Below are 14,789 nucleotides of genomic sequence, written 5' to 3'. Positions count from 1 at the left end.
GGGCTGGAAATGAAACCATCAGCCTGGTTTCATTTCAACAAGAGCTATTGGGCAAGAGGGTGGTATAAGAGAATGACTTTCCCAGTAGGAATTGAATGTGCCACTTTAGAAATGGGGAAGGAGAGTGATCCTTTTGGAGCACAGAGAAGGGCTACTTCCCACATGACCTTCAGAATAGCTGACACAAAAACCGGGTTAGCCCAAATAAAAGATGTACTGACCCACTGCAGGGATGCTCTGAAAATAAATGAGTACAAGTTTGGAAACTCGTTCTAGATGGGCACAATTCAATAAGAGGCCATGAAATATTTCTGTTTCCCAGAGCCAGGATCTGGAAGAATTTTATCCCCAGGTTTAAGCCCTCTCAGCAGAGCCTCATGGATCATGAGTATCCCTGCAAACCTGTTCTCCAGCAGAAGTCGAGCAGTGGCCTTAGAGCCAAAACATGACCCTAACCCCCAGGACTGCCTCTGATGGCTTTGAGCAGCTCCTGAATTCTTACTTGGAGATGAGTTTTACTTGATACAGCCACACTTTCTCTCAGTATGGACTTTCCTCCCTGTTCTTTGTGTCCTTTGTCTGGCTTTATCAGCCAACACAGGAAGATTTAGATGCACAGAGCCACCCAAAAGAAAAGGTGTCATTCTTGTGAGGGCTTTCCACAATACGGAAGACAGTAAAGGCTGTGAGCCTGGTTGCCCTGTGGACTACTTTTCATTTCAAATACTTTCTTTTTTCTCTTCATGCGTCTGAAGTAATAGCTTATAGCATGCTTTAATGGTAGCTGTTACAACAAGGTGAAAGGTTGTTTCCACGGTGAAAGGAAGCCCCCAAGGCATGCTGGAGTGTCCAGTGAACAAAGACGATGACGTTTTAAAATCTGTGAACCTTTGGCCACGGTGCATCGCTGACATTTGAAAGGCTAAGGTTACACATCTCAGGAAAGCTGAGGGCCCACAGCCTCGGTCAGCCTGCTTCGCGGCTCCTCTGTAAAGGGGCTCTATTCCCCCTCGGCAGCAGAGGTGGAAATTTCCACGCCTATTTCTCCGACCCCCTGGAGCAAAGCTTGACTGAGGAACCTGAAGAAGGCAGTGTTTAGAGTCTGGCCAGATGGATGCAGCACAAGAAACAAAGCACGGCAGGAAGGTGGCAGAGTTGCTCCGTTTAACCAAAGGGCTGCAGGTTTTCGCACGAAGAACATTTACTGAATGGGAAGAAAGGTTAACCTCGGTTTCTTGCAGGCCTGGATGAAAAGTCAGCCCTTGCCTCGAGAAAAAATGACACGGCGAAACACAACAGTTTTTGCCGTAACTCCGTGGTGAGTCGGGCGGCTCGCAAAGCTCTCAGCGAGCCCAGGCACAGGGCGAGACCCAGGGCGACAGCTGTCACACACCGGGGTCCCGGCGAAGCGCCGGCACCGCCACCGCCGCTGCCCCACCGCTTCCAGGGCCAGGCGGGCTCACCCCACCGGGGCACCCGAAGGGCCGCTCTCTCGAGCGTTGCCGGGGCTGGGAGCCGCAGGCCAGAAGCCTCAAGCCAGTACACGGATCCTTCCTGCCCTGGGAAAAGGGGCCGGTGCCCGGCAGGCAGAGGCGGGGTGTCCCCTCAGAGGCAGGGCCGGTTCTCCCCGGCGGGGCGGTGGCGGCGGTGCCGGCGCGGAGCCGTGGGGAGCTTCCAGCCCGTCGCGGCGGCGGCGACGCGCAGCGCGGCCGCGCCCATGGCGAGCAGCAGCGGCGGCGGCGGCAGGTAGGGTCGGGCGGGGCGGGGGCCCGCTCCCCCGGCCATGGCTCAGACGGAGCCCCCGAAGGCGGTGCGGCTGTGGCGTGATGCCGCCCTGCGCGTACGGAAGCTGAGGGGCGGCCCCGCCGAGCCCGAGCCAGACGCAGGGTCGCCGGGGAGCCCGCTGCCGCCGCCGCCGCCGCCGCCCCCCCCCCCCCCCCTCCGGTGCCGTCGCTCCTTGCCGCCCATCCCTGGCAGGGGCGGCACTGGGGGAGCTGGAGACGCTGAACCTGAGCGGGCGGGGCCTGGAGGAGCTGCCCGACGAGGTGGGCGCCGCCCTGAGCGGGCTGCGGGTGCTCAGCCTGCGGCGCAACTGGCTGGGCCACCTGCCCGCCGCCGCCCTGCGCCACCTGGGCAGCTTGGCCGAGCTCGACCTCAGCTACAACCGGCTGCGGGGCCTGGGGGACGGCGGGGCGCTGGCGGAGCTGCGGGGCCTGCACAAGCTCAGCCTCAGCCACAACGAATTGGGCGCCGAGGGACCGTGGCTGCCCCCCCGCCTCGCCGAGCTTGGCTGCCTCGAGGAACTCGACCTCAGCTTCAACCGCCTGCACCACCTGCCCGAGGGCCTGTGCCGTCTGCGGCACCTCCGCACCCTCGACGTCGACCACAACCTTCTGCCCTCCTTCCCTGCCTCGCTGCTGGAGCTGGCCGCCCTGGAGGAGCTCGACTGTTCCGGCAACCGCCACCTCGGGGCCCTGCCCGAGGGCATCGCTGCCCTCCACCGCCTCAAGATCCTCTGGCTCAGCAGCACCGGGCTGGCATCCCTGCCCGAGGGTCTCTGCCAGCTGAGTGCCCTCGAGAGCCTCATGCTGGACGGCAACCGGCTGCAGGTGCTGCCCACTGGCTTCGGCAGACTACAGCAGCTCAAGATGCTGAACCTCTCATCCAACCTGCTGGGTGAGTTTCCCTCTGCCATCTTGGCGCTGCCGAGTCTGGAGGAGCTCTACTTGAGCCGCAACCAGCTCACCATGCTGCCCCCTCACCTCTGTCAGCTCCACCGGCTCCGCACTCTCTGGCTGGACAACAACCGCATCCGCTACCTGCCTGACTCCATCGTGCTCCTCCACAGCCTAGAGGAGCTGGTCCCGCAAGGCAACCAGATCGCCATCCTGCCTGAGGGCTTTGGGCAGCTTTCCCGTGTCACCTTGTGGAGGATCAAAGACAACCCCCTCATCCAGCCCCCCTATGAGGTGTGCATGAAAGGCATCCCCTACATCGCAGCTTACCAGCAGGAGCTGGCCCACTCCCAGCCTGCCCTCAAACCTCGCCTCAAACTAGTCCTCATGGGCCTAAAGGATGCAGGAAAGACCCTGCTGCGACAGTACCTCATGGAGGAAAATGAGCAGAGAGAGGACATGGGAAGCCTGGAGGCAGGAAACACCCAGCACAGAGGGTTTCCTGGGCAACAGCAGGACATTGGGAAGGGTGACAGTTGGGTGTTGCCCCTTTCCAGAGCCTCAAGACAATTCTTCAACTCGGGTACCTGTCATGCAGCAGGTGGAATGTCCCCCTGTTGAGCGACAGGATATCTCTTCTCATGTGCCCTCTCACCGAGCGAAAGGGGACACAACATCCCCTGCACTGCCACCCAATTCCCTGCGAGTACCACTGGGACTAGGACTATCAGGAGGCAGTAAGGGCATCGAGGTGATGGACTGGACAGCAGATGCAGAGAGGGGCCTGACATTCATGGTGTATGAGCTGGCAGGGGACCCAAGCTATGATGTGATCCAGTCTTTCTTCCTCTCCCCTGGAGCCTTGTATGTGCTGGTGGTGAATTTGAGTGCCTACGTCCCTCAGCACTTCTACCCCTCTGTGGGCTACTTCTTACACTGGCTCAGTTCCAAGGTGCCCCATGCTGTAGTGTGCATGGTGGGAACACATGCTGACCTCTGTGCGGAGCGGGAGTTGGAAGAGAAGTGCCTGGACATCCATCACCAGATCGCTCAGCAGGAGAAGAGGGATGCTGAGGGACTCCAGAGCTTAGTCCAGCAGGTGGATGAGGCTCTGGGACAGGACTTTGACCTGCGGTGCTCCAGCCCGCATGCTGCCTTTTATGGGGTCTCAGACAAGAATTTGCGGCAAAAGAAAACCCAGTTTCAGTATCTTCTTAACCACCGCCCACAGATCCTCTCTCCAGTGCTGCCTTTCAGCTGCCAGGACCGTTGCCAGGTGCGTCGCCTGCAGGACAAGCTCCTCTCAGTCGCTGAGCACCAGGATATCTTCCCTAACCTGCACCGGGTGTTGTCCAAGTCCTGGCAAGTGTTGGAGGAGCTGCACTTCCAGCCTCAAGGTCAGCAGTTGTGGCTTAGCTGGTGGGACTCTGCCCGGCTGGGCTTGCAGGCGGGCCTGATGGAGGATCGGCTCCAGAGTGCCCTGTCTTACCTGCATGAGAGTGGAAAGCTGCTCTACTTTGAGGAGCATCTCACTTTGCGGGAGTATGTGTTCCACAACCTGCCATGGCTCATAGACATCCTCAATGTCTCTTGCCAGCGAGATGCCACCGTGATGCTCCAGAAACTGCTCAGTGACACCCAGGTTGACGAACTGAGGACCACTCAGCTCCATCATTACGTGGAGGGCTTCTTGCTGCGTGGCCTCCTTCCTGCCCATGTTATCCGTCTCCTTCTTAAGCCCTACATCCAGAGTCCAGAGGATCTGCAGCTCATTCTGGAGCTGCTGGAGAAGATGGGGCTATGTTACTGTGTCAACAAACCCAAATGCAAGCACTTAAATGGGGCGGCTGCTTGGTACAAGTTTCCCTGCTATGTGAAAAATGAGGTGCCCCATGCAGAGGCATGGATCAACAGCACCAATCTGAGCGGACAGTCCTTTGTGGTCGAGCAGCTGCAGATTGAATATAGCTTTCCATTCATTTTCCCACCTGGCTTGTTTGCACGCTACAGTGTCCAGATTAACAGCCACGTGGTTCAGCGATCAGATGGCAAATACCAGATTTATGCCTACCGGGGAAAGGTGCCTGTGGTGGTGAGTTACCGGTCTGCCAGGGGAGTTCTGCAGCCAGACACTCTGTCTATCGCTAGTCATGCATCCCTACCAAATATCTGGACAGCTTGGCAAGCTATTACGCCTTTAGTAGAAGAACTGAATGTCCTGCTCCAGGAATGGCCGGGCCTGTACTACACTGTGCATGTCCTCTGTTCAAAGTGCCTTAAAAGAGGGTCACCCAACCCACACACTTTTCCAGGTAAGGCACTGCCCAGCTTGCCTTTCATCTTTTCTGGAGCTTTGCCCCTTCTAGAAAGGTGTCTTATGAGGTCAGCCCTAGCTCTGGTTCTTGTTTCTTTTTTTTCTTCTCTGCTCTAACTCCTTTCCCTGGTGGTTTGAGTCATGAGAGAAAATATTAGAGTAGCTCCAAGGAGACAGGCTTAAAATAACCCTATTCTGAGAGGAGAGGGGGTGTTATATACCCCTTTGTCTGCACCTTTTCTCTCAGCTTTTTGGGTTTTGGCCCTGAGGGTTGGTGGTGCCGTTGTTGAAAAATCTCAGACCTGTTCTCCTTGTTTTGATTCCTTTGAATGGGCTGTGGTGTTGGGTTGTTTTTGTTTTTTTTTTTTCTAATTCCTTTTATCCTGCAGCTCCCACTTCCTCGGAGCTATTTGTAAACATGAATAGAGATGCCTAAAACATTGCAGGTGTCCCCCTTCAACCCTCCACCCCCAAAACCTGGCCTATGCTGCAGTCTCTCTGAATGCAGGAAAGCTCCTCCTGGTAGACAATGGGTGTGTTGGTCTAGCCCTGTGTAAAAAGAGCTTTTTCTGAGCCCTGTCTCTAGCGAGGAGCATTCCTCCCTGAAGAGAGAAGAATACTCCATCTTTAAGTGTCTCACCTAGAAGTGATTCCCAGACTGTGCCTTTTGGAGCTGTTCTCAAGAGCATTTTATTATCTTTCCTCTCCCTTCCTCAAACGAAAAAAGCATAGCCTCTCTCCTCTGGGAATGTGACTGGTCGTGGTGCTTTTTAAAGCTGTCACCTCTAAAGCTGTGATTTTTATCGGTGATGTTTTCCAGCAGTATCTGTTTTACTTTGTGTGTGCAGGTACTGCCTCCTAACTAGTGTCCTCCCTGCTCTGCTTGGGTTTGCTCTGCGGCTTGCAGGGTGGCATGGGAAAGGTGCTTTGATGTGTAAATATACATGAAATCAAAACACACTCTGGACTGTGAGCAATGCTCCAAAAATCTGCATTTTAACAACTATGTTGGAGGTGTGTTGGAACATTATCAAGAGGTAGCCTGAAATTGTGCAGGGAACTGTATCATGATTTGACTTAAAGCCAGCAGTGGTGCTGAATTTGTTCATAAACAAATGTGATTAATAAGGTGTGGGGTTTTGGGGGTTGTTTTGGGGTTTGGTTTCTTGGTTTCTGTTGTTTGTTTTTTTTTCCTCTGGATGTTTAGAATAAGGAGATGCAGTTTGCTCCTCAGCCCGAGTCCTGGCTCCATCAGCTGTATCTCCCTCTAACTGCTCCCTTATGTAAAAGCCATGGGACTGGGGGGGATGAACCCATGCTGTGAGACATGCTAAGTGATATCTTGTTGCTGACATGGTGCATAGGGCAATGTGATCTGCTCTCCAAAAAAAACCCTGGAAACTAAAAAAAAAACAAACCTGCCACAGAACCCCTGAAAAAAACCCCAACAACCCTCCCCAGAAACCCACCAAAATTAGTCAAGACACCAGACATGTGGATGTGCAGTGTGATGAGCACCTTTTGAAGATTTAGCTTGTGAATTCCAGTCTCCAGTCACACATCTCCATTATTTCTTTTTAACTCGTGAATGCTTTGTGGGTGTCCCTTTTCTCCCTGTGAGTAGATGATGCTTTAAAAGGGAAATTTGAAGAGGAGCCAGACTGTCTGCAGGCAGTTGGTGTTGTTGCTCAGCCCAGTGATGGTCAGAGCAGGTTCAGAAGCATGAGGGGTCATTGAAGGGCCATTTCCTTTCAACTTGGCTGTGCCACTTATGTTTCCTTAGAGGTGGGAAAGGATTGCTCTCACCTGGGAGCCAGGCCAGGTGTGCTGGGAAGGGAAGGCACAGGTAAACAGTGTGCTGAGCACGGAAGGAGCTGGGGCTTGTGTGCCAGGTCTCTGAATGGCACCTGGGTGATGCTGCCTGTGGAAAGGAGGTTGCAGCATTTCTGAGGTGCTCCAGCAGGGAATTCAGGCTTTGCTATCAGGGCAAAGGTGTGACCCTGTCTTGAGGCTGGGAATGACTCTCTTAAATATGGATACTGTGTGACTCTAGCTGGGAGAACAACAGACAAACATGTTTAAAAGGCAAGGCTGATCTGTGGAAATGCTGAAGAGTGATTAAAATAATTTATTGAGAAACCTGCTTGTTGTCATGGATGATGCTTAAATCTAGCCCAGGTTTGATCTGGACTGTATGAAAAATGTGAGCTGTGATTTGTCTTGGGATGCCTGTATGTCTGCATTGAATCTAAAATATTCCTTGCTGTGTATCTGCTCTATGAATAAAAGACTGTTTAGGAACCCCTAAATGGTAATCGTGAAGCTCAAGACATTACTTTCCTCCCGATTTTGTTGATCAGGAGGCGTGCATGTTTAAGTCATGCTGCCAAGCTTGCTGTCATGCAAGTGATTCATGGTTGGTGTCATTTTTGACAAGGTGTAGGAGAGGGGTCTAATGTTATGAAAATATGTAGTGAGGGAGATGTCTGTGTTTCTTTCCAAGCTCTTTTAGTGGCAATCCCTGGCAATTACGATGCTCCTAATACTTAAATAGTTCTGTGGGCTTTTTAGGACTGCACTGAAGAAGTGCTTTGCAGCCAGTTGACCTTAATAAGGGAAATATTTCTGTGTAGACACTGCCAAATTTGTACTCAAAAATGGAAGTGCAGTCTGGGTCTCTGCATGTTTGTGCAATCTGTGTCGTCATTCATGAAGCTGATGGTGCATTCTTTGGTCATCCAAAATTTTTATTAGAATCCCCTTCAAAAAGGAAGTTCATGAGTTGAGAATTAATCTTTGCTTTTCCTCCCCTTTCCTCTCTGTCCCGTACACTATAGCTTTGTTGGGGGTTAGATTTGCCTCTTTCACTTACAGAATTTTTTCCCATAAGTTGCTAGGAAACCTTAACAACAGTGCTTATGCAGAACAAAGGGGGTAGTTGAAGGACATGGCAGCACAAGGCTACACCTATTGTTTTTGAGTCTCCAGGAGCTCCCCTCAAAGGGGAGAGATAGCAAGCTTTGGGAAAAGTAAAAGACAGAGCTGGGGGGGCAGTGGCTCTCTTGCTTTCGGCATCGAGTAGGACAGTCAAGCTGCCGCTCGCTGCTGCAGGAAGAGTTCACGGCCATCACTCTGTCCAGCTCAGAGTCTCTGTTAACTATATGGAAGCTGGAACAGAGCAACACACGGTACAACCAATATGGTCAGATGATATGTTCTCCTCTTTATTCTCGAAATGGCTGGTTTTATACAGTTTCAGATAGTTTACAGTTGCAGGTGTTTTCCAATTGGCATTCAGCATGAGAAAGAATGCAAACAATCTTAGCTTAAGGCAGCTACCGTGATTCTACACTAACTGTCCTATCTAAAGCATGCACACACCTTAACTAAAATTCTAACTGCGCCACAGGCTTATCTACTTTCACACAGGCCTAAGACTGAAGCCCAGCAGGCCCAAACCCTAGGCCCAGTTTGGGATAGCTCAAACTTCATTCCATAACAAGTCAAGCTCATGTTACAAATTCCCTCTTTTTCTTTTGAGCTATCCAAACTGGTTCTGTGGCATGGCTGGCTACTTTTTGCATACACTGTTACAAGCAAAGCACAATTTGATCCACCCAGGGAAACCCCATGACCCCAGCCATTAAAAGCAAAAAGACAAAAGCACAGGACTCAGTCCCTGCCATTCACCCGTTCGCAGGTTCTAAATATAAAGTCCCAAAATCGTCTGTGGTCTCTTGTTCTTCACTGCATGGTGATGTATCATGACTGCAGGCTCCTCTGTCGTTGCTGGGATGGTTGACGTTGCCTCCTGTCAACGCAGCTGCAATGATGTGTCCTTGTTACTCTATTGCATCTCACATGGCTGTTGTGAATGCTGCTGTTCGGTCATCTTGTTCAGCTCTGGCAGCTTTTACTAGCATTTCATCAACTGCACAACTTTGAGGGAGAGAAGCTAAAACACTCCTGGTATGTGAGTTGGCATTCTCAAAGGCAAGGGAACGAAACAGATGTTCTTGCACTTCTGCAGGTAAATCCTGGGCATCTTTCAAGGCAGTCGAGAGTCTATCAGTAAAATGCCCGTATTCTTCAGCCGCCCCTTGTTTAATATCAGCATATGATGCAGGCTTTTTCTTGTCTGGAACCAGTAGCAAAGCCTTGTGGGCCAACGCCTGAGACAGCTGGTGGATTTCAATTGGAAATGTCAGTTGTACTGACACGCGAAAGGACTCTAAAACTCGGAGGCAGAGTGAGTTTTAAAGTAGGTATGCACTTTATTCAGCGCTGGGCGCGATGCGAGATAATTCTCAAAGGCATGCGCGCCGCTCACTTTTACATTTTTTCTTTTATCCTCTAGAATGTTACATATGTATTGAGTTTGACATTACCGTCATGCATATTCATCCTTCCCCCCCCCTCCACTTCATATGCTAATTAGCTCATCAGTCTTTTGTGCCTGCGCAGTTGTCTCTGGTGGTCATCTCTGGGGGTCCCAGGGATGAAGGAAGAAGTCTTCCTCTCGACTCCTCTGAGATGAACCTTTGACCCTGCCGCCTTGTGCATGCTCACTGGTGCTCTGGTCATAGTTCAAGCTGTAAGGTCAGTTTTATCTGTCCCCGGGGGTGCAAGGTGCCTGCTATGTTAGTATCTTTGGTTCGCTTGCATTCTTGTCTCCTGCTTTGGGTAAACATTCTCCTTCTTATCAAGCATCCTTGCATTCCTACATATTTCTGTTTTTTCTAAGGGCAGCAATACATCATCTGAATGCCTACTCTTTTAATGACCTTTTCTAATTTCTATGATTAATATCCTCTAATTTCCAATATCATGTTTCAGTCCCCCCTTTTTAATAAAGTAGTAAATTCCTTTACTTAGTACAAGTTCCAATCCTTACGATATGTGTTTCTCAATGCCTTGCCATGTACTTGGGATAAAGAGGTTAATATTGCTACTCGTTGTAACAGTTTCCAATTCCAAATAAGCGTTACAAAAGACAGCACTAAATTTATACTAACTAATATTAGTAAGACAATGATGGGGTGACATAATGTATTTAGGATCCCAGTTGTGGTGGGTGACCATCCAAAGAATGAGTCCCACCAATTGTGACTTGCATCTTGTTTTACCCTTTGTAGAACCTTATTTATTTCCTTTGTGTCATGATGAACAGTAATTAAGGTTTTCTCCCCAGTTTCCTGAATACTTTTTAGAATTTTAACAAGGTCCTGATGATTGATTGTTTTATTAAAGTGAGATTCATCCCAATAGGTGTGGGTGACAACTTGTGATATATTGTATTGTCAGACTTGACTAGCTGGCAAGACACAACTGGTGCCAAATACAGAAAGTTACACCCTAGAATTTTAACAAAGTTACAAATACAAAAGTTAGACTGATTCCTGCTAATCAAAGTTACATTATCCCTGTCTATTTTTATATAAGCACACACAGTCCTTAGGCATACACAACCCTGACCAATATATACAAGTATAGTTTTTTGACTAGTATTTGGATGAATTTCAAAATGACAGACACTTTGTTCAGTATCAAGACATATCTCAAGCATCGATTGTGTTACTTTCACAAATGAACCCCTGCTGTTCTTTGGTAATGCAGGATTCTGGATTCACGGTTTGTCATTTCTTATTCACTCTCCATGCCCACGTTCTGTGTTCTGAAGGGTAGAGCATCGATCTTTCATGATTCAGCCCTAGTGCTATAATGGGGTGAATAACATAAACTGTGGCCTTGTGAACGGTGAGCACAAAGGCAGTAGCCATATTGGCAATTGGATCATAAGCGAAGTTTACCAAGGTCCACCAGGATTGAAATTTCTTTTCAAATTCAGTAGCATTTTCACAAACAGCTTTTCGGATTTCCATCGGAAAGGCGCCTTCACCTCCTTCTCTTATAATCAGTGCAGCTGTTGATTGCAGCCACAGTTGTGCCTGTATACAGCTGAAAGCCAAAGATATGTTCTTCTGAGCCATACCAAGTGCATCTATGATTAATCCATGGTCTTGGTCCTCTGCTTTTTCCCAACTTGGCAATACTTTTGAAACCTGCCACTGACTTGTTCCCAATGCCAACAAAGATGATTGTAAGGGTTGTTTTAATTTAGTTAGATCACTTGTTGCAGTGGCCAATTTATTCATTAATATTTCAGAATCAATTTAATTTAGAACTCCTAGCCCTGTCCCCAATATTCCAGTCAGATCCCTTCGCATTCTGCTCTTGGTGTATGTCTGCCTTTGCAACCATGTTGTCCACCCTTCAAAGGATGTCTTTAGGAAGGAAGAGCAGGCTGGTTGAACTTCAGATGTTAGTTTGCATTAGTAGTTCAACACGCTTAAGGGACCACTTTGGATTAAATAGTAATTGCTGTTGGCCCATGTCCCTTATTACATATGGGCCTATTTCATAAATTTTGGGTCCAAACCTGGTTGGTGTGATTGGGGTTTGGGCTGGGGTGCTAGTATAAGTTGTAATGTGTTTAGTGGCATTTATTTTAAATTTGAAGGAGAGCCCAATATTGTCATGGGCCCAAAGACAGACCACCTCAACAGTTTGTACTAAAGTAAAATTATACCAGCAGTCCAATTCACTTGAACGACTACAAACTTCTGTGTGTTTGCCTGTGCAGGTGGTTGAAGCGCTAATTTGGATTGCCTTCTTATGAGCAGTTCTATTAATCAGCCTACATACTATTCTAATTTCCTCTCCTATAGTCCCTTGGAGCGACCACAGCTTCTGTTTTTGCCACTGTTGTCTTTTATACACTTGGTCCTTGTGCATGGCTACAGTTGATAGGTTTAAATCTTTTATATTAGGAAACTCTCCCATGGATCCAGTATATTGAATGAAAGCTTGGGACCAAGGCCATTCAGTATCATTCTGGCTAGAGGTATTTCCCAGTTCTTGGACTGTGATTATGATTATGCACCAAACAATTTTCTCAGCTGAGCTCTTGCAACTTAGATTATAGAACATCCTCAACCACAATGTACTTATTTTGCTCAAGTGAATTTTAGTTTCAGTTCTTTATCACCCGGTGTTACTTTCCAGGGGGTCTCAGGAGCTTTCTTCACTCAGGACTGGTGAATCCAGGCGTTCTGCTCTTGGATCTTAATTGCAGTAAAAGTGGTGAGAAGCACTTGGAACGGTCCTTCCCACTATGGCTCCAAGGTTTTTTCTGTAAAAGACTTGACATACACATAATCCCCAGGTTGTATGTCATGCACTGGCCCATCTAGCCCTCTGCTTTGAGTTCCAGCCACATGTTTCTCAATTTTTCTAAGCTGTGTGCCTAAGGCTATCATGTACGCAGTCAGCCTTTCTTCCCTAATTTGGGTGGATACCCCTTTTTGCACACCATATGGTCTCCCATAAAGCATTTCGAAGGGGCTCAGCTTTTTTTTAGTTCTGGGCTTAGTCCAAATTCACAGCAATGCTAATGGGAGGGACTGGGGCCAAAGTAAATTAGCCTCTTGCCCTAGCCTCACAATTTGTTGTTTAATCAGATGGTTCATTTTTTCAACTTGGCCACTTGACTGGGGATGGTATGGTGTATGAAGTTCCCAGTTTATGCCCAGATGCTGACTAATCTGTTGGACTATCTTTGAAATGAAATGCGGTCCCCTGTCTGAAGATATTGTGGCTGGAACTCCAAAGCGTGGTATTTTTTCTTGCAGTAACACCTTGGTTACCTCCCGGGCTTTGGCAGTTCTGGTGGGGAAAGCTTCTGGCCATCCTGAAAAGTTGTCTGTTAGCACCAACAAATATCGATACTCCCCTTTTCTTGGTAATTCCAAAAAATCAATTTGCCACTGCTGACTAGGTCCATGGCCCTTTCCAATTTGGCCAAGGTTTGGTTTAGGGATATTCTTAGGGTTAGTCTGGAGGCAAAGTTCACACTGCCGGGCCACTTGGGTGATAGTGGCATATAAATTCCTGGCAGTGATCTTTCTAATCAAGTAATTATACAAAGCATCAATTCCCCAGTGTGTTTTCTGATGTTCTTCTCTTACTAATGGCCACAGTAAATGGGAGGGGATAACCAATTTCCCTCCTTCTGTAATAGCCCATCCCTATTGTTCCCTTTTGGTCTTCAATTAGCTTTTTATCCTTTTTATTGTACACTGGCTTACCTTCGAGGGAGATTTGGCCATCGGAAATCAGGGCTCCTTCCACTATCACCTCACCTTTAGCTACTTCTTTTGCCTCTCTGTCCGCCAGCTCGTTTCCCTCTTCCAATTCTGAGCTCACCTTTTGATGCGCCTTAGTGTGCATGACTGCCACTTTTTCAGGCAGTTGAACTGCTTCCAGCAGTTGTATTATTTCTCGTGCACGTTTAATGTTCTTCCCTTGTGAATTTAACAGTCCTCTTTCTTTCCAAATAGCTCCATGAGCATGCACTACCCCGAATGCATATCGGGAATCCGTGTAGATGTTTATTCTCTTTCTTTTTGACAATTCTAATGCACGGGTTAGGGCAATTATTTCCGCCTTCTGTGCAGAGGTACCTGCTGGTAGTGGTGCTGATTCAATTAGGTCTCTGGATGTGGTGACTGCATACCCAGCATGTCATTTTCCATCGCTGACATAACTGCTTCCATCAGTGAACCAGGTTTCCACATCATCCAAAGGGGTGTCCTTCAGGTCTGATTGGCTGGAGTAGGTGGCTTCAATGGTCTCCAGGCAATCGTGATGAATCGGCTCTCCTTGGTTCCCACTAAGGAAAGAAGCTGGGTTGACAATGTTAGTCACCACTATCTCTACATCATCTTGTTCTACCATGGTAGCTTGGTATTTCAGAAACCGTTGTAGGGAAAGCCAGTGGCCTCCCTTTGTTTCCAGTACTGAGGATACCGTATGAGACACCAGCACAGTCATTTTCTGGCCCAGGGTGAACTTCTGGGCTTCCTGAATGTTCAGCACCACTGCAGCCACTGCCCCGAGGCAACCTGGCCATCCTTTAGCTGCTGCATCCAATTGCTTAGAAATATAAGCAACTGCCCTTCTGTATGGACCCAGGTCCTGTGCCAGTATTCCCAGGGCAATTCCCTGTTTCTCGTGAGAGAAGAGAAAAAATGGTTTACTCACGTCTGGCAATCCTAAAGCTGGAGCTGACATGAGGGCCTTTTTCAGCTGACTAAAGGCCTGTGTGGCTTCCTTTGTCCATTGGAGGTCTCTGCTTCCTTTTGCAATGAGCACATACAAAGGTTTCACGAGTAATCCGTAGTTGTAAATCCATAGTCTGCACCATCCCGTCATGCCCAGGAAGGTTCTCAGTTCTTTTATTGTCTGGGGTTTCGGGGTTTGGCATATTGATTCTATGCGTTCTCTCCCCAGAGTCCGTTGCCCAGCACTGATCTCATAGCCCAGGTAGATCACCTTTTGTTTCACTACCTGAGTCTTTTTCTTAGTCACTCTGTACCCCTGAAGCCCCAAAAAGTTTAGGAGGCTTACCGTCCAGGCCACACAGTCTTCTTCTGTTGTGGTAGCTATTAGTATGTCATCCACATACTGCAACAGTCTCCCTTCTCCTGGTGGAGCTTCCCAGGATTCCAAATCTTTTGCAAGTTGTTCTCCAAACAAAGTGGGGCTGTTTTTGTACCCTTGGGGAAGCACGGTCCATGTTAGCTGAGTTTTGCGTCCGCTTTTGGGATTCTCCCATTCAAATGCGAAAATTTTCTGGCTGGCTTCATGGAGAGGGAGGCAAAAGAAGGCATCCTTCAAATCTAAAACAGTAAACCAAGTTAGCTCTGGTGTCAAACACGTTAACAAGGTATATGGGTTAG

General features: G+C 48.8%; 1 protein-coding gene across 1 annotated transcript in view; it reads left to right on the top strand.

Annotated features, from left to right (window-relative positions):
* The first annotated feature begins 1,326 nt into the window (after positions 1 to 1,326).
* LOC134563400 (malignant fibrous histiocytoma-amplified sequence 1 homolog) overlaps positions 1,327 to 14,789 on the top strand; it is a 59,639-nt gene continuing 46,176 nt past the window's right edge. The window contains 3 exon segments of the mRNA XM_063421311.1: positions 1,327 to 1,927; positions 1,929 to 3,197; positions 3,199 to 4,987. Coding sequence (XP_063277381.1) covers positions 1,784 to 1,927; positions 1,929 to 3,197; positions 3,199 to 4,987 — 3,202 coding nt within the window. The 5' untranslated portion in view covers positions 1,327 to 1,783.

This window comes from Prinia subflava, chromosome W (genome assembly GCF_021018805.1).
Source record: "Prinia subflava isolate CZ2003 ecotype Zambia chromosome W, Cam_Psub_1.2, whole genome shotgun sequence".
Lineage (NCBI taxonomy): Eukaryota > Metazoa > Chordata > Aves > Passeriformes > Cisticolidae > Prinia > Prinia subflava.
The sequence above is the reverse complement of the archived record's forward strand: the minus strand, read 5'-3'. Positions and strand labels throughout refer to the sequence as shown.